This window comes from Vigna unguiculata, chromosome 2, assembly GCF_004118075.2.
Source record: "Vigna unguiculata cultivar IT97K-499-35 chromosome 2, ASM411807v1, whole genome shotgun sequence".
Lineage (NCBI taxonomy): Eukaryota > Viridiplantae > Streptophyta > Magnoliopsida > Fabales > Fabaceae > Vigna > Vigna unguiculata.
Window position 1 is genome coordinate 25544430 of NC_040280.1, and position 21169 is coordinate 25565598.

The 21169-nt window shown below is 33.6% G+C and overlaps 2 protein-coding genes across 2 annotated transcripts; both read left to right on the forward strand.

Moving 5' to 3' along the window:
- The first annotated feature begins 3051 nt into the window (after positions 1-3051).
- Positions 3052-7008, forward strand: LOC114173437 (putative disease resistance protein RGA3). The gene is made up of 3 exons (XM_028057840.1): positions 3052-6219; positions 6342-6623; positions 6730-7008. The coding sequence occupies exons 1-2, from the start codon at positions 3243-3245 to the stop codon at positions 6455-6457; spliced, it is 3093 nt and encodes a 1030-aa protein (XP_027913641.1). The 5' UTR covers positions 3052-3242; the 3' UTR covers positions 6458-6623; positions 6730-7008.
- A 3461-nt stretch (positions 7009-10469) lies between these two features.
- Positions 10470-16130, forward strand: LOC114173436 (putative disease resistance protein RGA4). The gene is made up of 3 exons (XM_028057839.1): positions 10470-14546; positions 14817-14889; positions 15775-16130. Exon 1 carries the CDS (start codon positions 11244-11246, stop codon positions 14529-14531), a length of 3288 nt encoding a protein of 1095 aa, XP_027913640.1. The 5' UTR covers positions 10470-11243; the 3' UTR covers positions 14532-14546; positions 14817-14889; positions 15775-16130.
- The last annotated feature ends 5039 nt before the right edge of the window (positions 16131-21169 follow it).

The following is a 21169-nucleotide window of genomic DNA, read 5'->3' on the forward strand; positions in this document are numbered from 1 at the left end:
CATTCCTTTTATTAAGAACACGGTATTCTACATCAAATTTGGTGTATCAGAAATGATAAGACTAAATTGTTACGACACTCCAAGCATCGAAGGTGTGTTGTAAAGAATGTTTCCCTGGACTAGTTAAGAGAATTTTTATTTGTGAACAAGACACTTGAAGGTAAGTTGCACTAAATAAAAATCTTTGTGATACGATATTGACTTTTAAATTCTCATCGAGTACTAAGTAATACTACCAAGCATTAATACAGTACATTGTATTATCTCTCCAATTCATGAATAAGTAGCAGATCACATGCTTTCTGTAGGATTTAAAACTTCCATTTCTTCGCATGAATTCACTAGATATTACACAACAACAACAAAAAAGGTAGATATTCGAGAGGTACCTGATACAATTGACGCCATGTAAAGAATAGTATCTATGGAAATTTTCTATATCATTAACTTAACAAATCAGATTATTGAGTTACCGATTTTCCATCTCATAAATATGAAATTGACTGATTCTTTACTTAAATTATGGAATGAATCAATGTTCTGTCGAGGGTGGCTCCGAAGTCGTTCCCTTAGCTTCTGCTTCTGGATTTACGATTCTAGCCACCCACCTCACCACTGCACCGGTTCCAGAGTTTGTCATCTTGAACCTTTGTTGGATGAATGCCATAGCTTTTTCTGGCATGTCAAAACCTTCTCTTTGTCAACTCCATATTCAAAGTCTTTTCTTTGCGACATATCTATCTCATGCCCTTGCCAAGGGTAGCAATGTGTTAGGTCTATGGAGGGAGTTTCACTGCGGAGACAAAACACCAATGAGACATGAGTCTAACCACATAAGTCATTGGCACCACTCTCAATCCAAAACCTTAAGATAATGAGTTTATGAGTCTTTATTCTTATACGGTACTCTACTTTCTCATTTTTAGCCAATGTAGGACTTAAACTCACACTTGAATTCCCAATACAGTGGCATCCACAAAATAAAAGGACTCTCGAATGAGAGCATGGCCACCAGGTCTTAAAATTTGGTCCATCTCCAACAACACATACTGCATTTCAGATCTATTAATGTAACAACTATTGTCAGAAACATATTCAAGAATCCATGTTTAGAGTGATAAGTTATATGTTGGGAATCCAAGTGTGAGTCTAAGTTTCACATTGAGTAAAAATGAGAAAGTTGAACATCATATAAGGGTGAAGACTTATAAACTTATTGTCTTATTCTTTTGAGTTGAGAGTGGTGTCGATCCATATATAACTAAGACTGTGTTTTTTAGTGTGGTGTGGATTTAGAAGGTAAATTTAATGGATTTGTAGATAAATTTTGTAAAAATTAGTGAATGATTTGATTGATGTGATATTTAAAATAAAAAGATAATAAATAAAATTTTAAAATTACTAAAATACCCTTGATATAAAAATATATTATATAATTTTTAAATTAGTAAAAGATATTACATTTTAAAAACTATTATTTAATAAACTTTAATAAAAATTAATAAAAAGATAAATTATATTATATTATTATAATTATTTTTATAATAATTCTTATTATTTAAAATTATTAGTTAATATATAATATTATTATTATATATATTATTTTTATTATTTATCGTGGCATGCAATATTTATTTTTCCTTTAAAATAATTGAAAAAGTTTTTGAACTTATTTCTCTAAAAATTAAAATTGTTATTAACAAAATGAGAGCAAATCAATCCGTGTGCTGTTCATTGCCATAATAATCTATTTACGAAGCACATGTCTCATGAGGTTATAAATGTCAAATCGTCATTAATCCTTTCAAATCGGTGCCTTTACGGAAAGATTAGATTTAGATGGTTATTTACAAATCCATATTTGGAAATATGTGCAAATCATCTAAAAGGAACACAATTTTTTTGAACAATCCAAGCTCGCAAATCCAGTGATTTTAAGAATCATCTCATACGAACACATCGTAAGGATATGATGAGATAAAAAATACCTTACAAATCTAACCAAACCTTCCAAATATCAACATAGTCAATGGTTGTGAAATAACTAAAATTGTTTTGGTGAAACAAAAAGAGTTCTTTAAATAAAACAAAAATTAATAATATTAAAGTAAAGAAGATAATTTTTTATATTACATAGTAAACGAAAGATTTATGCTATTAAACACTTAAATTGAAAGTGTTAAACATTCTCATGTGAAAGAAAATATACAATAAATAAAAATGTTAAAAAAGAATATAAATACTCAAATGTAAGACATAGAAAGTATTTAATTGACATACATCATCAGAACATAATTGTCTAAAGGTTATGATAAGATGAAAAAATATATTGGAGATGCGAATGAATTTCATGGTAAACCAAAGATTAGAAGGAATAAAAATGAGAAAGTGTGTAGTTATATATATATATATATATATATATATATATATATATATATATATATATATAAGGTTACTTAAACGGGGACAAAGATATGGCGGGTACGGAGACGGGGACGGGGCAAATATGTACATCTTCATATTTATTCCATACTCAATTGAAAAAGTCGGGGATTTTCCATACCCAATCAATACGAATATTTTTAGTCAAAATAGAAATGAATTCAAACAATATCCAAGTGAACAGGTTTATTTGTTATCCCTACTTACTAACTCGTCTCTTATACAGGGACGTAATATGTTGACTAACAAATATTAAAAAGAAAAAACAATGACCGAGTTAAAAATGAAAAGACACAGATATAAAATCATCCTATCCTATCCTAATATATATATATATATATATATATATATATATATATATATATATATATATATATATATATATATATATATATATATTAGGTCTAAAGAGGAGGAGATTAAGTTAATTTGTGAACACAATGCAGTTGAAAGATAATTTTAAACAATGGATGGGATTGTTATTACTTTTCGTTAATTCTTTAGCCAAAGTTTATTTAAGTTTTATTTTATCTTGATCGATTTATATGTTAGTGATAAAGAGGCTCTTAAAGCAGGACAGAAGTTTGTGGTGAAGGCTGTAGAATCTCAATCATTTACTTAAAGCTGTCAAACAAAAGTCACTTTATTTATTTCCTTTTGTATCATTAGGTCCTTCTCATCTTCTCAATTATTGAATCTGTTTCAAATCAACACAACAAATATTTCTGAAGATATTCTTCTTCACTCCTATCCACCTCTCTTCTCCAACCTTTCCTTCATTTCAACACCAGTTTCTATCTATGGCAGAGGCTTTACTGGGAATTGTGCTTGAAAATTTGGGATCTTTTGTTCAAGACCAACTTGCAACTTATTGGGGTGTTGAACAGCAGACTCATAAGCTTTCCAGCAACCTCACCGCAATTCGTGCTGTCCTCAGAGATGCTGAGAGAAAGCAAATAACAAGTCATGCCGTGAAGGATTGGCTGCAGAAACTCACGGATGCAGCGTACGTGCTTGATGATATCTTGGATGAATGTTCAGTTCAATCCAAAATGCTACACTCTGATGATGGACAAAGTTCATGCTTGGCCTATGTGCACCCTAAGCACATTCTCTGTCGTTTTTATATCGGAAAGAGGATGAAAGACATCACCCAGAGGTTTCATGACATTCATGAAGAAAGGCTCACGTTTGAATTGCGTGTGGGTGTCACGGAGAAGCAAACAGTCAATGATGATGATGATTGGCGTCAAACTAGCTCAGTCATTACTGAACCCATATTCTGTGGCAGAGACAAAGATCGAGAGAAAATTGTGAAATTTCTCGAGGAAGATGCTAGTGGCAGTGAAGACCTCACCATCTATCCCATAGTTGGTATGGGTGGTCTTGGCAAAACAACTCTTGCCAAGCAGGTATTCAATGATCACGAGATAAGTAAACATTTTGACTTGAGAATTTGGATCTGCGTTTCAGATGATTTCAATGTCAAGAGAATACTGCAATCGATTATAGAATGTAGTATTGGCCAAAATCCCAACCTCGGTGATTTAGAAGCAAGGAGAAAAAGGGTTGAAGAAGCATTGCAAAGCAAGAGGTATTTACTTGTTCTTGATGATGTGTGGAATGAAGACCGAGAGAAGTGGAAGGAGTTGAAGGGGATGTTGGAGTGTGCTAAGGGAGCAAAAGGAGCTACCATTTTGGTCACCACTCGACTTCAGGAAGTTGCCTCCATCATGGGAACGCATCCTGCTTACAGTTTGACAGCATTGTCAGAAGACGACAGTTGGTCGTTGTTCAAACACCATGCGTTTGGACTAAATAGAGAAGAAAGGGAAGAGTTTGTGACAATTGGCAAAGAGATAACGAGGAAATGCGTTGGTTCGCCACTTGCAATCAAAACACTGGGAAGCTGTTTGCGTAATGAAAATGAGATAAAGCAGTGGCAGAATATTAAGGAAAGTGAGATTTGGGATATACGGGAGGTAAGTAGTTCTCTGACAAATGACGAAAATGCTATCATGCGTGCTTTGAAATTAAGCTATTTTAATTTGGAGTTGTCATTGCGGAGATGCTTTTCTTTCTGTGCAATTTTCCCTAAAGATTTTGAAATTGATAGAGAAGAACTCATTCATCTCTGGATGGCTAATGGATTTATTAAACAGGAAGGGAATGTAGAGGTGGAGGATGTTGGTAATAAAGTGTGGAAAAGATTATATGATAGATCATTCTTCCAGGAAGCAAAGGCCAATAGGATTGGTATGATTAAAACTTTCAAGATGCATGATCTATTTCATGATCTCGCTCAGTCTATCATGGGTGAAGAATGTGTGGTTTACGAGGAAGGAAAGTTGACTCGATTGTCAAATAGAGTTCACTATTTACGATTGCTAAATTCTAATAAGTTTGTCGATATGGCTGCCTTCAAGAAAGTTGAATCATTTCGAACTTTACTTGATTTTGGTTTAGGATTGCATCATGTAAATATTCGTTTGTTGCCATCAAATCATTGTCTCCGAGCATTACACATACGATCAACTCTTTTTTCCCCACTAAATGATTTGTCACATTTGAGATATTTGAGTTTGCACAGGTGTTCAGTCTTGCATAGTTCTATTTGTGGGTTGCAGAAATTGCAAATACTGAAACTCGAAGATTGCGGAGGGTCGCATAATTTTTTTCCAGAACACATGACACAATTACAGGATCTTAGGCATCTTGTGATTAAGGGTTGTCCTAAAATAGCAGAGATGCTTCCGAATATTGGCAAGTTAGGGCATCTAAGAACATTGAACACCTTCGCCGTGGGTTCAAAACTGGAGTATGGGTTGGCAGAGTTACATGGCTTAAGTCTAGTTGGAAAACTGCATATCAGAGGCCTGGAGAATGTGAGCAATGAATGGGAGGCTAAAGAAGCAAATTTGATGAGCAAGAAGGAGTTGAATCGCCTATACTTATCATGGAGTGATAGTCCTAACTCACAAGGTAGTAATGTTAGTGTGGAGAGAGTCCTGGAAAACCTGGAACCTCCCTCAACTCTGAAGAGTTTTGGGATGAAAGGATATCTGGGAAGAAAGTTATCGAGTTGGATGAGAAGTGTTGTAGTTTTGAAAGACTTAGTGGAAGTTATGCTCTTCGACTGTTTCTTCTGTGAGGAGCTTCCTCCACTTGGTAAACTACCACATTTGAAAAGGGTAGACCTGCGTAGAATAAGAAATGTGAAGTGGATAGATGGTGAGTCGTATGAAGGTGTGGAGGAGAAGGCATTTCCATCGTTGGAGAAATTGAATGTGGAGAATTTACCAAATTTGGAGAGGTTGTTGAGGGATGAAGGAGTAGAGATGCTCCCTCGTCTTTCCCAAGTAAGAATTGATGGTGTCTTGAACTTTAAAGTCCCACATCTTCCGTGTGTTGAGGAGCTTGATGCTAGAGACATTAAGGCAGCGACTTCTTTCATGGAAGGGGTTGTGGAGAATGTGACTTGTCTGAAGAAACTGCTAATTGCATCCATGAGAGATTTGAAGGTACTGCCCGAAAAACTGAGCAGGCTGAGTGCACTACAGGATCTAAAGATATTGGAATGTGAAGAGTTGAGATCGCTGCCAAGTAGCTTTCAACGCCTCACCAACTTGTCTAAATTAAGTATTTTGAACTGTGATCGTCTGGAGGAGAGGTACAAAAGAGAAACAGGGAATGATTGGCAATTCATAGCTCACATTCCAAATGTAGAATTGGAATCCTTCCCCTCGCACGGAGTGAAACCGGCTTTATCATTTAGTGGTCAGTGAATTATCGTTTAATTTTCTCTAATTTCTCTCGATGTGCATATAATTTTTTTATCGACAAATGTTAATTTCTCTCGCTCTCAGTGTGCATATGTTGATGTTTGTAATTGCGTGTAGATCGTTACCGGCAATCATCTTGCTCATGGAACTGCTTCAAGGTTAAAAGACCGCCTGCTGAAACAGAAAGAATGGTTGAATATAATTTTTTTGACTACATGGATGAGTATGAGTGAATACCTGGAACTGTGCTGTCATGCCAAAGTATTGCATCAGTCACAATCTCTCTGGTTTTTTCAAGAAAATCCAACTTTCACAGTTTCATCTTTCACTATTTGTGGTTACATCACAAGCACTCCATCATGGATTCTAGTTCTATAAGCAAGTTTGAAAATGTGTAAGGTAGTGTATTTACTTTATAACAACTCATTCCAGTGCAGCAGATCGTAAATAGATTATAAACTGTTACTTGTACTGAGATTTTTTTGGTTGTGATTTTGTTCTTTAGAATCCTCTTAATGTAATAGAAGAGGACATGGCGAGCGCGAATTTGATGTATGATTTGAGGAGTACCAAAGATTATACAGGCAAGGATTTCAAATTGGATTGCAACAAAGGAATCCATGGGCAATATGACAAAGATGGTTGTTACTTCCACATGCTGATTTGGTGGAGTTAGTCAGAACTGCATTTTTATGGCCATGTGAACAACCTTGGTGGTGTTGCGGGTATGTTTGGTTGAACATTTATCTAATAAAGTTTATTATATTATATTTGTTACACATAAGCGTTATTGTGTTATATTTATAGTATAATCAGCAGATAACAAACCCATCATAGAGATAACTTACACATAGTTGGTTCTCCTCTCTTCATGATTTCAGGTACATTAAACTCTAACTCTTTCACTTAGTATTCTAAAAATTGGTTGAACGGCTACATGAGAGTGTCAAAATATGTTACCCAAAGCAACTTTTTCACAGTTGGGTGATGAGAGCACGACATACAAACAGGTCCAATATTATAAACAAGAGCCAATATTTGAACATGATCTAAGACAATTAAATTAAAGTATTTCGATAATAATGATTTAATGAATAAAATAGCTAGAAGATTTGCTACTTTAACACTTCTGATATTGATGACAAATGTCCCGGCCTTGGCTAAGTGCAGAAAAAGAGTGGTCCGGTCCTCAACCGCTGAGAATGCCCAAACTCTTATCTTTTGAGCCAACTTTGTTTAAATACTAGATTAGGGGTATTATGAGTCCAGGAGAATATGATTTTCTTTAGTTCATATATTAGAGAATTTTTGGACCTTGAAAGTGTTTTGCACCAAGAGAGAATTGGGCCCATTTTAATGGGTCTTGAAGGAGGACACGTGAAGCTTTTAGAATTTGCGCCAAGTTTGTCCTCCAAACTTCCTTTTGTGCCTAAAAGCATGTCCCATGTCACTTGCTTCATCCTCTTGCTTAAGTGCTAACTTTACTTGAGAGTTCCTCCAAACTCTATAATTGTACCTTTTCTTTACCATACCATATAGTTTCTGCGCCTACATCTTACTCCATGAAAGTCTCACCAATTCCGCATGACTTTTACTTGGTTTTCTCCTTGAAGATTGACTGATCTGGAGTTAAAGTTCACTGTCTCATGAAATTGTAAATTTTAAATAAGTTCAGACAGTGATCTGTTAGCGTGTGTATATATATTAAGAAAAATATATTAAGAAAACAACTTTTGCGCTATATTTATTTGCCATGGCCACCGATTGTCATTTATTATTTATTAAGAAAACAACTTTTGCGCTATATTTTTGCGATGGCCACCAATTGTCATTTATTAAGAAAACAACATTTGCGCTATATTTTTTGCCATGGCCACCAATTGTCAATTCAAATAAATGACGCGTACTTAATGAAATTCAGTAGCACCTATACACCCATAAAGACAAGAACATGAAAATTCAGTACCCCCTATATATATATATATATATAAGTTAAAACAAAAGCATAACAAAACACACACAAGAATAGAAGATGTGAGAAACTGAACCAAATTTGTGAGTGAAAGAACGAATCTTGATTAAAAGTCATATATAAACAAATTAAAACACATCAACGATAGTTTGTCCTGTTAATATGTTATATATATATATATATATATATATATATATATATATATATATATATATCAAATGCTCGCATGATTGTAAAAGGGTAATTTAACATCCCAATATATTATTTATATAACAACACCAAACCTTTAAAATCTTTACCTTGTATCTGGATAAAGTATCTCAACAATGCTGAGAAATTGAAATGCATTGTATTTGAGTTGCTTGTAATTAAATGTTTTTCATTTTCTAAATAACTTGTTTGGATAAATAAATTAAAATACCTTACATTTCAATTTCTTGTTTGGATAAAACAATTGAATTTCTTATGAGATAAAATTTCATTTTAACAACTTTATTTTAGGTTTAATTATGTTTTAAGTTTATGATAAATTTGGGAATGGACTAGACAACCAGATGGGCCAGGCCGTCTCGACTACCTAGCCGAGCTAGTTCGACCCGACGACCTAAACGAAGTGGGCTGACCAGGAAACCTAGATGGGTTTAGTCGATCTGACAATCTAGACAGTCCTAACCAGTCTGATTTCCCATACAGGCCAGTCATGCCCGTCAAGTTCATTGACTTGGCCCAACCCGTCTCGTCTGGGTCATTGGCCCATCTTGGACCCACTAGATCATCAAGTCCTCCTAACCCCTCTTGGTCGTTGGGTCTGTTTTGTGTCCTCAGATCTGTCCGGCCAGTCTGAGTCGTTAGACTAACCCGACCCGACTAGGTCGTCGTAATGGTCAATATTGCCTGAGTAATCGGGTCGATAGAATCCGTCTAGGTCGTCGAGCTAGTCAAGCATGTCTAGGTTGTCGTCGGTTAATAAGAATCAAAATCAGATTTTGCTGGTTAATGAAAAATAAATTAAGGTAGGATAAGCAACCAGCGTACACTTTTTGAATAACGCTTCAATGTTAATCAATTTAAGACTAACATGAATTAATCAAATTAATATTAGATACTCTAACCAAATTAGATTAGATGCAAGATCATAATCAAACTTCTGCAAACTAGTCAACGATAACAGAGAAAAACCCTAACCAGTAGTTTATAGGGAAGGATTAGCAAGAGTGCAACGGAATCACGATCCATCGAGACTTAAATAGTTTGTTTTCAATTTTTTTTTTTATAAAATTAAATAAGAAACTTTTAAATTATGTAATCTTAATTCATATAAAATTAAATAGATGTCTTTTAAGAAAAACTATTCCCGAAAAAAAAACCCGAAAAGGATTACTTTTCTAGTAATGTATTTCTTTTATTTTGACTGTTTTTAAGTAAGAGACGTGATGAAAATATATTTTTAAGAAAACATAAATCTTTGTTTAATAGAAAATTTAACAATATATTTTTTTAGGATTAAATATATTTTTGGTCCCTTAGTTTTTAGTGAAAATTGGAATTAGTCCCTCTCCGAAACCTTGATCCAATTTAGTCCTCCAATTTTACAAATATTTGGATTTAGTCTTTTTAACAAAATTTTGTTAAGTTTATTTGACGTTTCAAACGTATTTGAAGATAGTTTCTTAACTAACATAGAAGCGAAAATATGTTATGCGAGGTAAACAACTCAAATGCTCTCATAAGACGCGTTTAAAACGTTAAATAAACTTTTAAAAAATTGGTTAAAAAGACTGAATCCAAACATTTCTAAAGTTGGAGGACTAAATTAGACCAAGGTTTCAAATAGAGACTAAATTCAATTTTCACTGAAAGTTAAAAGACCAAAATCATATTTAACCAACTTTTTTAAAGTATAAGGTTACCTAAAACAAATACTATATATTAACCTAGTTTTATTTTATAGTAACATTAATGTATAACATGTTACAATATTATGTTTATATGTTTTTACAGTAACATTCATACGAACAAAATGTTACTATAGTAGGAAAAATTTATGTATTATAACATACTAAAAAATGTTACTAAAATTAGTAAAGGGTGTAGTTTGTTTAATTGATAAAATTCAATTTGCAGGGAAGAATTACCAAATTCCGTCAATGGGATAAGGCATCTGGGGCATCCTATCAACATATTCACCATGGGAAATACATCTTTATGCTTCATGTTCCAACCAATATTCCACTATCTGAAAAAATACAACATATAAAAAGTCAGTGCAATGCAGCTAAGCCCCTTTCTCCACCTACACGTACATGCATTCTGTTTATACGTTCAATCAAAAAACTGTGTCAGATCAGAAATCATCATTCTTCAATCACCAATGATTGAAGAAAAAAAGGGAAGCCTGGAACTTACAAAAGCCAATCTAATTACCACCGCTTACAATAAAAAATACAGATAAAGAAACAACATCTACAATTATCCTCTAAGAAGTTTCACCATCTAACTCGAGAAGCCAAAGAAGGAAAGGCCACTACAATTCTGTTGAGAATAATGTAGGTCAAAGTTGTACATGTATGGAATAGAAAAGACAAAGTTAAACACTATATAAAATGAAAAAGTAGTAACCTTTCTTGTTTTAAGGTTTTGAGTTTAAAATGGTATCAAATAACTTGTGTGTAAAACTAATATATATATATATATATATATATATTATAAAAATTTATATAAATCCAATAGTGAGTTTATATTTCATATCTCTCGTATACACAGTCACATTAAAACGACAAGGGGCAAAACATATCTCTCATAAACTGCTACCGACACTAGTTACTCTCCATTCCCTGTTGCATTGCCTTTAAGATGTTCACATGACTCTGGGACCTAGCAATAATCGCTTCTGGATCTCACACCATACTGTATCATATTCCCCTCAACATAAAAGTTAGTTAAAGTACACATAAAATTCTTTCACACCAAATTATTATTCACTCGTTGCTTCTCTTCTCCATAATCATCACCAACCTTTTCCTTCAATCTAGCGCCCGTTCCTCCCAATGGCTGAATCTTTGCTGGGCTTTGTGATTGAAAATTTGGAATCTTTTGTTCAAGACCAACTTGCAACTTATTGGGGTGTTGATCAACAGACTCAGAAGCTTTCTAACAATCTCACTGCAATTCGTGCTGTCCTGAGAGATGCTGAGAGAAAGCAAATAACAAGTCATGCCGTGAAGAATTGGCTGCAGAAACTCACAGATGCAGCATATGTGCTTGATGATATCTTGGATGAATGTTTAATTCACTCCACAAAGGTGCAAGCTCATGATGGACATATTTCGCGCCTATCCCGTCTCCATCCTAAGGACATTGTCTTTCGTTTCAATATTGGCAAGAGGATGAAAGACATCACACAAAGATTTCATGACATTCATGAAGAAAAGAGCAGGTTTAATTTAGAACATGGTGTCACACAGGTGCAAACGGTGGATGATGATTGGCGCCAAACTAGCTCTGACATTACAGAGCCTGTAGTCTATGGCAGAGAGCAGGATCGGGAGCAAATTGTGAAGTTTCTTGTAGAAGATGCTAGTAACAGTGAAGACCTCTCCATCTATTCCATAGTTGCTATGGGTGGACTTGGCAAAACAACACTTGTCAAGCAGGTCTTCAATGATGACAGGGTATGCAAACATTTTGATTTGACAATTTGGGTGTGTGTTTCTGATGATTTCAACACCAAGACAATACTACAATCCATGATAGAATGTATCACTGGAAAAAATCCAAATCTCAATAGCTTAGAAGCATGGCGGAAAAGGGTTGAAGAAGTGTTGCATGGCAAGAGGTATTTACTTGTTCTTGATGATGTGTGGAATGAAGACCAAGAGAAATGGAAGCAGTTGAAGGGGAAGTTGCAGTGTGCAAGGGCAGCAAAAGGCGCTACCATTTTGGTCACCACTCGACTCGAGGAAGTTGCCTCCACCATGCAAACGCATCCTGCCTACCACTTGAAAGAATTGTCAGGAGACGACAGTTGGTCATTGTTCAAACACCATGCGTTTGGACCAAACCGAGAAGAAATGGAAGAGCTCGTGGCAATTGGCAAAGAGATAGTGAGAAAATGCATTGGTTTGCCCCTCGCCATAAAAGCACTTGGAAGCCTCTTGCGTGATCAAAGTGAGGTAAGACAGTGGAAAAATGTAAAGGAAAGTGAGATTTGGGATATACGAGAGGAAAATAGTTCTATGATAAGTGAGGAAAATTCTATTATGCGTGCTTTGAAACTCAGCTACTCTAATATGGAGTTGTCTCTGAAGAGATGCTTTTCTTTTTGTGCAATTTTCCCCAAAGATTTTGAAATAAGCAAGGAAGAATTGATTCATCTCTGGATGGCTAATGGATTTATTGAATGTGAAGGAAACATAGAAGTGGAGGATGTTGGAAATAAGGTGTGGAATAAATTATACCGTAGATCATTTTTTCAAGAAGCAAAGTGCGATGAGTTTGGTATGGTCACAAGTTTCAAGATGCATGATCTATTTCATGATCTTGCCCGGTCTATTATGGGCGAAGAATGTGTGTCTTTTTGGGGAGGAAGGTTGACTCCGTTGTCAAGCAGAGTTCACTATTCAACCTTGTTATCTGATGGGTCTTTTCGAGGATTCATGAGAGCTTTCAAGAAAGTTGAATCCCTGCGGACTTTTATTGATTTGCATCCTTGTGTTCTTATTGGTTTTAGCCCGGTGCCATCAAACCCTTCTCTCCGAGCATTATGCACAAACTCTTGTTTGTTGTCCCCACTCAAGGATTTAACACATCTGAGATACTTGAGTTTGAGTAAGAGTTGGAAATCAAGCTTAAATAACTCAATTTGTCAGATGCCCAAATTGCAAATTTTGAAACTGCAAAGTTTCAGATTTCTTCGTGGGCTGCCCAAAGACTTGACACAATTACAAGATCTAAGACATATTGTTATGAATCAATGCAATTCAGTAGAAAAGACGCCTCCCAAAATTAGCAAGTTAAGGCATCTAAGAACACTAAGCATTTTCGTGGTGGGTTCAAAGCCAGGGTGCGGGTTAGCAGAGTTGCACAGCTTAAATCTGGGAGGCGCGCTGAGGATCAGAGGCCTTAAGAACGTCCCCAGTGAATGGGATGCTAAACAAGCAAATCTGATTGGTAAGAAGGAGTTGAATATCCTGCACTTGTCATGGGATGGTAGTGCTAATTCAAAAAGTAGTAATGTTAGTGTGGAGAGAGTACTGGAAGCCCTGGAACCTCCTTCAACTCTGAAGAGTTTTCATATAAAAGGGTATGAGGGAAGGCAGTTATCGAGTTGGATGAGAAGTCCAGTCACTTTAAGAGACTTGGTGGAAGTTAAGCTCTTGGACTGTGACAACTGTGAGGAGCTTCCTCCTCTTGGTAAACTACCATACTTGAAAAGGCTAGAGCTGATTAGAATGAAAAATGTGAAGTGGATAGATGGTGAGACATATGTGGGCGTGGAGGAGAAGGCATTTCCATCGTTGGAGGAATTGAGTGTGGATAATTTACCAAATTTGGAGAGGTTGTTGAGGGATGAAAGAGTAGAGATGGTACCTCATCTTTTGCAATTAAGGATTGAGAGGGTCTCCAACCTTAAATGTCCACGTCTTCCTTCTGTTGAAAAACTTGATGCTGGAGAGATTGGCGAAGCGGCTTCCTTCATGGAAGTTGTGGGGAATACGGCTTGTCTAAAGACCTTGAGCATTGAATACATTAAAGGAGTGGTGGTATTACCCGAACAATTTAGCGGGTTGGGTGCACTACAGGATCTATACATTGCATATTGGTATGATGTGGAGTATTTCCCAGAACATGTCTTGGAGGGTCTAACTTCTCTTCGAACTTTGTCTATTAATTACTGTGAGAAATTGAAATCCTTGTCTGAAGGTGTTCGACATTTGGCTTGTCTTGAGAGTTTGACAATCTGCGGTTGTCCAGAGCTGGTGGCTCTACCAAACAAGATGAGCCAACTAACTGCCCTTCAGCACGTCTCAATCAATATTTGCTCCACATTACCAGATGGCTTACAACGTGTCCCCTCCCTACGTTCTTTGTATATATGCGATTACAAGTCTACTTCATTGCCGGACTGGCTGGGAGATATATCTACTCTTGAAGAATTAATCATTAATTACTGTAGGGAGTTGAGGTCACTGCCGAGTAGCATTCAACGCCTCACCAACTTGTCTCATTTAAGCATATGCAAATGTCCTCATCTGAAAAAGCGGTGCAAGAGGGAAACAGGAGAGGATTGGCAATACATAAACCACATTCCAAAAATAGAACTATTTTCACGATGAAACCGACTTTTTATGGTTAGTTCAATAGTGTTGTGTTTACTTCTGTCCCTGATGTATCAGTCTGTCCTTTAAAATTGTGTAGCCTTTTCCGCAGTGTATACTATTGTACCAAGTTCTGATTTCATAAAATGTATCTTTAAGTTTCAGCTTAGTCAGTAATGTTTGTGCTCAGATAAAGTAGTAAAAGGATATCCTTTTTTTTATATGCAATTTCTAGGTGATATAATGCCTGCTATTAAATCATTTGTATTCTATCTTTAACCTCTCTTTTTCTCCTCACCTCAGGATTTTAATGAAGTTCTTGTTGTTGCTGATATGGATTGCATTCGTGACGCTATGAATAAGCAGTGATTCAAAGGTATGAGTCATTCTTATAATTTTTCTGTGCTTTTGTTCTCTATGTAGTCATTGGTATAAAATTTTTATTTTGAATTCGCTTTAAGATCAAATATTGTTTAATGAATTGCTTTTGAAAGTGTAAGTGGTAGCCAGATTTGTGATTGTTTACTGAACATGCATACAGTTTTATTTTGAACTGTTTATTTAACATGTACAAAAAATGATTTTGAAAAAATTGGTTACAACCACTAGTGTGGAAAATCATTAATTTGATTCAAAATAACTGTGTACGCTTAACTTTGATTCAATTGTTTGTGTTTGCAATTCTACAATAGTTTATCTACTACCCTGCAAGATATAATTTGAGAAACAGAGCACACCAATAAGAAATGGTTAACTAGTTAGTTTTGTATAGTCACGGTGAAAACTTTCTTTATGAAAATCTTTGAATCTTTATGAAATTACTCATTTATGAAAATCTTGAATCTTGATGAAAATCTTTTAATATTAAACTAATAACTTCTAAAACTTTCTTTCGAAAATTATTTGATAATGGGCATAATTATTTCGTTTACTTTATTTAGTTGATAATCTTTTACTGTGACGTATGGTTGCTCACCAACTGGTAATGGGCATGTTTCCTACAATGACAACATACTAGTGAATGTGATTTTAAGTATGATTATAGTATTTTTATTTATGCATCCAAGGAACTCACTTCTTTTTCAGTCTTCTAATTTGGCTAGCTCCTCAGTATATAAATCAACACCCGATTCTTATATTTCAGTTCAAATCTCACATTGGCTAAACTTTTATATTTGTCAATTTTTCTTTGAATATGATTTTTGTGTTCAAATTTATCACATTGCTGACTTGTTTTTTATATAACATTTCTCGTATACAGGAAGTCATAACTCTGAAGATGATTGGTTCCGTAGATAAGGTGGATAACTTATATTTCTCACAGAATCTTCTTCAACACTGACTCCTAAATTTTAGTCAAATCAATTTTCATCGGATTATATTCTTTTATGCATAATTGTAATTTTAATCACATATGTATAATTTTTTATTATACTGAGCAAGGATTGGCAATACATAAACCACATTCCACGATTGGAACTAATTTTCAATGCATCTTAGATTCAGCTTAGTCAGTAACTTTTGTTGTCATCAATTTTTCTATATGAAATTTCGTAGGAGATGTAAAATCATTTGTGTTCTTTCTTTAACCTCTTTTATTCCCCTCACGTCAGGATTTTGCCAAAGTCCCTATAAGGTTGCTGACCTGGATTGCATGAGTGATGTTATGAATAAACTTATCAGTGATTCTAATTTGATCAAGCCTCTGGGATGCATCATTCTTTAATTTTTCTGTTCTTTTGTTCTCTAAGTAGTCATTGATCGTATTTTTCAAAGAAATTTCAAATTTTTATCTCCTAGTGTCGTATGTGCCTATTTGATTTTGAATTTGTTTAGGATAAAATATTGTTTGCTGAATTGTTTACTTAGCACGCATACAATTTTATTTTGAATTGTTAATGAAACATGTATAAAAATTGATTTAAAAAAAAATTGATTACTAAACTAGTTTAGTGTGGAAACTCGTTAAGTTGATTCAAAATAACTGTGTAACTTTGTAGGCTTAAGTTGGATTCAATTGTTTGTGTTTGCAACTCTACAAGGATCTATCTACTAATTTGTGCTATGAGTAGATACTTGCAATTTAACAAATGATTTTTGTTGGTAGTAGTAATATATTTCTTCTGCCTGTGACCTTTGTCAGTGCCTTCACATGGGTAGTAGTATGGTTTTGGTACTAAAACTGTATGAAATTTATCAGTTTGTTTAGGTGATTTCAATGACTCTGTTTCTTTCTTTTCTTGATCCTTTTAAAGTCTCATAAAATTTTCACAAATGATAAATAGAATTAACGTAAAAAGGCTTGCTTTTTCTTAAGTTTTTCATGTAGCATATGCGATGTCATTTTAGTATTTCTAATTACAATTAACATTTATGTTTTAGGTGCTTGATCTATATGAAGTGGGCATAAGGAGGAAAATATTTAATAATAACAAAGGGAATATTTGTCTTTTATTTTAAGAAAATGAAATACTAGAATTTACTTATCATTTTATATTGACTCATGGAATATAATTCCTTTTAGATATAACTTATGTATTCAACTTTGTAGACTTTTCCATATCTTGATTATAAGTTTAGCCATATATAGATTTTGTATTTTTTTTTTATGTATTTATTATTTTTCGATGACTGAAAAAGAAGGATTTTGTCGTTTATTTTAGAAGAGATGTGCAGGAAAAATAAAATTATCTGATAGCTCAAACAAAAATAAAAGGTTATTATGGCGATTCCAAATCACAAATCATAGAAAGAAATGGTTGAGGTTTACTTAGCCCTTTAAGAGAGTTTCAAATCCTCATCAATTATTTATTTAAAAGACATTATTTATACTTAAGTTAATCATTACATTTATAAGATATTATACAAGATATATTGTCTTATTTATAGTTAACACTAAAAAAAATTCAGATTTTTTATGGACAAAATTGGTATGTTAAGCTTTAAATTTGTATGTAACCGAATAATTCTGACGAATTACATATAAAAAAGAATCCGTATGTAAAATAAACATCAGTAATTTTACATACGAAATTTTGTATGTAATATTATATAGAGAATCAATTCGTATGTAGCTGATGAAGACATTACCCACAAAAATAAATCTTTATATAATAAATGTAAATTTTACCTATCAAATAATTTCGTACGTAACCAATGGATAACACTTTCTATGGATAAATCCATACGTAACGTGTCTTTATAAGAATTTTTTTATATTCTTGTAACCCAATTACAATATAGTTAAAATGAAATGAACTTTAACCAACGGTTAAATTGGTGTTCATAACAATCTAATAAAGTTCTAATACCAGGTCCCAAATCTAGTCAAAGAAAACATATAATATAGGTTTTAGTCTTCACTTTTAAATAACGTGAAATTATTGAATATATTAAGTTTCGTTATAGCTTGTAGTCTTGACCTTTAAATGATGTAGGGATATTGAACATAGAAATAAGAAGAAAAAAACTTCAAACTCTAAGGAAAAACTCTTACCCTAGATTACACCCTTAACATGTTTAAATTGAAAACAAAAAGAAGAAGCAAACAATAACTCACTAACATTTTTTGGTAGTGTAAACGTGTGGTGTTCCAATATGTCCGAAAAGTTACATATTATTTGAGAGTGAAGGCAAAAATTATTTATATGCACACACACTGTTTAATTTATTGAGACGTTTTCTAAGATAAAATAAAATAATAATTTTATTAAATTCTAAAGTAAAGTGCAAACTTATGTAATTATAAGGAAATTAAATTGCAACTTATATTAAAAGTGGAACTAAAATATAATAAAATAAATTATAATAATAGTAGTAGTAATAAAGAGACCGCTAATGTGAGAAGTTAAAAAAATAGTTTTAAAATTTATAGTGTTTGAAATAATGAATACTTCATTATTTTAATATTAAATTATTAAAGTATAAGTAAAAATTTTATAAACAAATTTCATTAGTCATAGACACTTTGTTTTTTTTAAAAACCTTCTCTCTCGAGCCCTTTTTCTTCTTTCTAAATTTCTCACATCTGTGTTTATCTATTTGAAGATCAGATGCAGCTAGGGTGACCCCTGAGACGAGTTCTCTAATTCTACCCGATCAATATCTTCAACAGAGTAAGTTGATTTTCTGTCCTTTTCTCTTGTTCATTTTTTATTTTTGTGCATGTGGAACATCTCAACCCGCATGTCTCATCTGAGTTCTATTGTTATTTTTCCACTAATCAGTGGTTATGATGATGTTCTCTAATCATGTACTTGTTGTTCCTAGGTTGAGTTATGGACTTTGTTAGGTTTGTAAAGGAGTTTGATACTCTCTGTGAGCTGTTTGTGTAGTATCATAGGTAAGGAAACTAATTTCTCTGTCTTAAATTTATAGACTTGTTAGAACTATAGATTGTATGATTATTTTGTGATTGATTGTGGTATCTGAGATGTGACATAGTTTGTAATGTCTGAAAGTTATGGAATCTAGGTTTATTGTAAAAGAAAGTTGTTTGAAAATGTTGATGTTTAGTATTACAAATTGAAGTCATTTGATGCGGGTGTTTGGCGTAAATGGAATGTGATATGTGCTTAGCATTTGTGAGGGCCCTAGAAAGTTTAGAAATGCTCTAGGTTTGCATAATTGTGCAAAAAATTATATTCTGCAGAATTATGAAAACCCGTTGGGCGAGTTTTATGTTAGGGATTCATTGATTTGGAGGTCGTTGGACAAATATTTACTCGATGGGCGAGTTTCACGTCAGGGATTCACTGATTTGGAGGTTTCTAGCGAGCATTTACTAGCTAGGCGATTAAATTGAGAAACTTTCCTCTAGAGCTCCAGTGAGACACCCACTGGGAGAGTAGTTTGTCGCTAGGCAGGAATGTACTCTTCGCCTAACGATATCATGTGTTCGTTGGGTGAGTGTATCAGATTTGATATTGGTTGATTTTGCATTTGGAAGGTTTGAAATTCTGAAATGATTAGTATATGATATGATATTGCGATGTGTTAATACTAATTCAAGGAGAATTAGTTATAAATTATGGTAGTGTATGCATTAAAGTGGAGATTATCTTGGTAGTTATCTTGATGTTCTAATAATCATTCAAATTCTAATATAGAGAGGAATGAGGTATGTGGTGAGAGGAGTAGAAAGTCCTAGCCTAGGAGTTTTTCTTTGACCAAAGGTATTAATAGACTAATCTTGTATGTGGTAGTTTTACTTATTATCTGTCGCTCTGCAAAGCATGAAATATCATTATAAGTGCACAACTGTCTGGATCCAACCTCAATGCATGTATACGAATCAATTGAGTCTTAGTTTTAGATATCTGTATGTATGTAAATAGCTGATTGTTGTGTATGACTCATGCCTTTGTTTTATGAAATTAGTTAATTCTTTAAAAGTCATTAACTTATCCTTTCTTTTGTCTTTTATTGTTTTTTGTCTGTTTTTTTTTGTAACGATCACCTAAATAACGAGCAGTTAAAGACTCTAGAGTTGATTTAGTGCAAGGAAGAAGAAAATATGTTGTCGCTGAATAATTATATATAAATAACTAATGTTTAGACTTATATTTTCTTTTGAAAATTTTTAAACAATTTTATATATAAATTGTATTTCAATTTATTTTACTTTTAGTATAATGTAATATAGTATTTATATGCTTGAATTAGAGAATTCAACACTTATTATATAAAAAAATCTCATGTTATACAAAATTATGCTAATTAATAATTTCTCTAACAAAATCTTATTACAGAAAAAACATTAATTCTAATTTTTAATAAAATAATAATTGTTTATATAATATTTTAATAACTACTTTTACGATATAAATACTAATTTTATATAGGGGTGGTAATTAGGGTATGGTTCGTTAGGCCGGTCTGCGGAAAAAACGCGGGACGGACCAAGGTAGTGAGCCCGTAGTGGCCTGACCCGCATAAGTCCGCAGTCCGCGCGGGCTAGCTCACGACCCGCGCCAGCTGACCCGCAAGCCCGCATAAAAAAAAACTTGCACTTATGTATATTAATTACTTTTCTTACGAACTCTTGCATTAACGTCTCAAATTCTTGTATAACTGGAAAAGATAAGTATTATGTATTTTTTATGTGCTAAAATTTAAAGAATATATTGTGTATGTCATAGTATGAATATGAATATGATGAAAATGTTGAATTATCAGTTTATCATCCAACTCTCCAAAGTCTTTACTTAATTTTATAAACTAAGTTTTTCAATTTTTAAACATTGAAAGTTCTATCATAAAAATTGAAAAAAAAAAATGTGCCAGCAAGCGCACCAAGTGCGAGACGCGACGGGCCAGTTATTGCAGCTCGCATAAATTGTACGGGACATGGTGAACCAACCTACAATGTACAAATCTTATGTAGGTCGGATCTAAATGGACCGGGCCAACATGCATTGCCATTCCTAATTTTATATAATTAAGAAGTTTTAGTAATAATTTCTTTTAGATATTTGTCACATTTTCCTCTTTGTCTGGTTTGAAGTGTTTTCCTAATATAATACAATTAAATAATAATGTTAAAAAATGAATAAGATTCATATTATTTTTCATTTATTGTTTAGTCAAATCTTCTTGAAGTTTTGGTTTATTTTTTTTCCGGTTTATCTCTTACATGATAAATAGGCCGTTCTAGC

Coding starts and splice junctions, on each gene's coding strand:
- LOC114173436 (XM_028057839.1), top strand. CDS start 11,244: ATGGCTGAATCTTTGCTGGGCTTTGTGATTGAAAATTTGGAATCTTTT.
- LOC114173437 (XM_028057840.1), top strand. CDS start 3,243: ATGGCAGAGGCTTTACTGGGAATTGTGCTTGAAAATTTGGGATCTTTT. Junction 6,220..6,341: donor ACCGGCTTTATCATTTAGTG/GTCAGTGAATTA, acceptor AATTGCGTGTAG/ATCGTTACCGGCAATCATCT.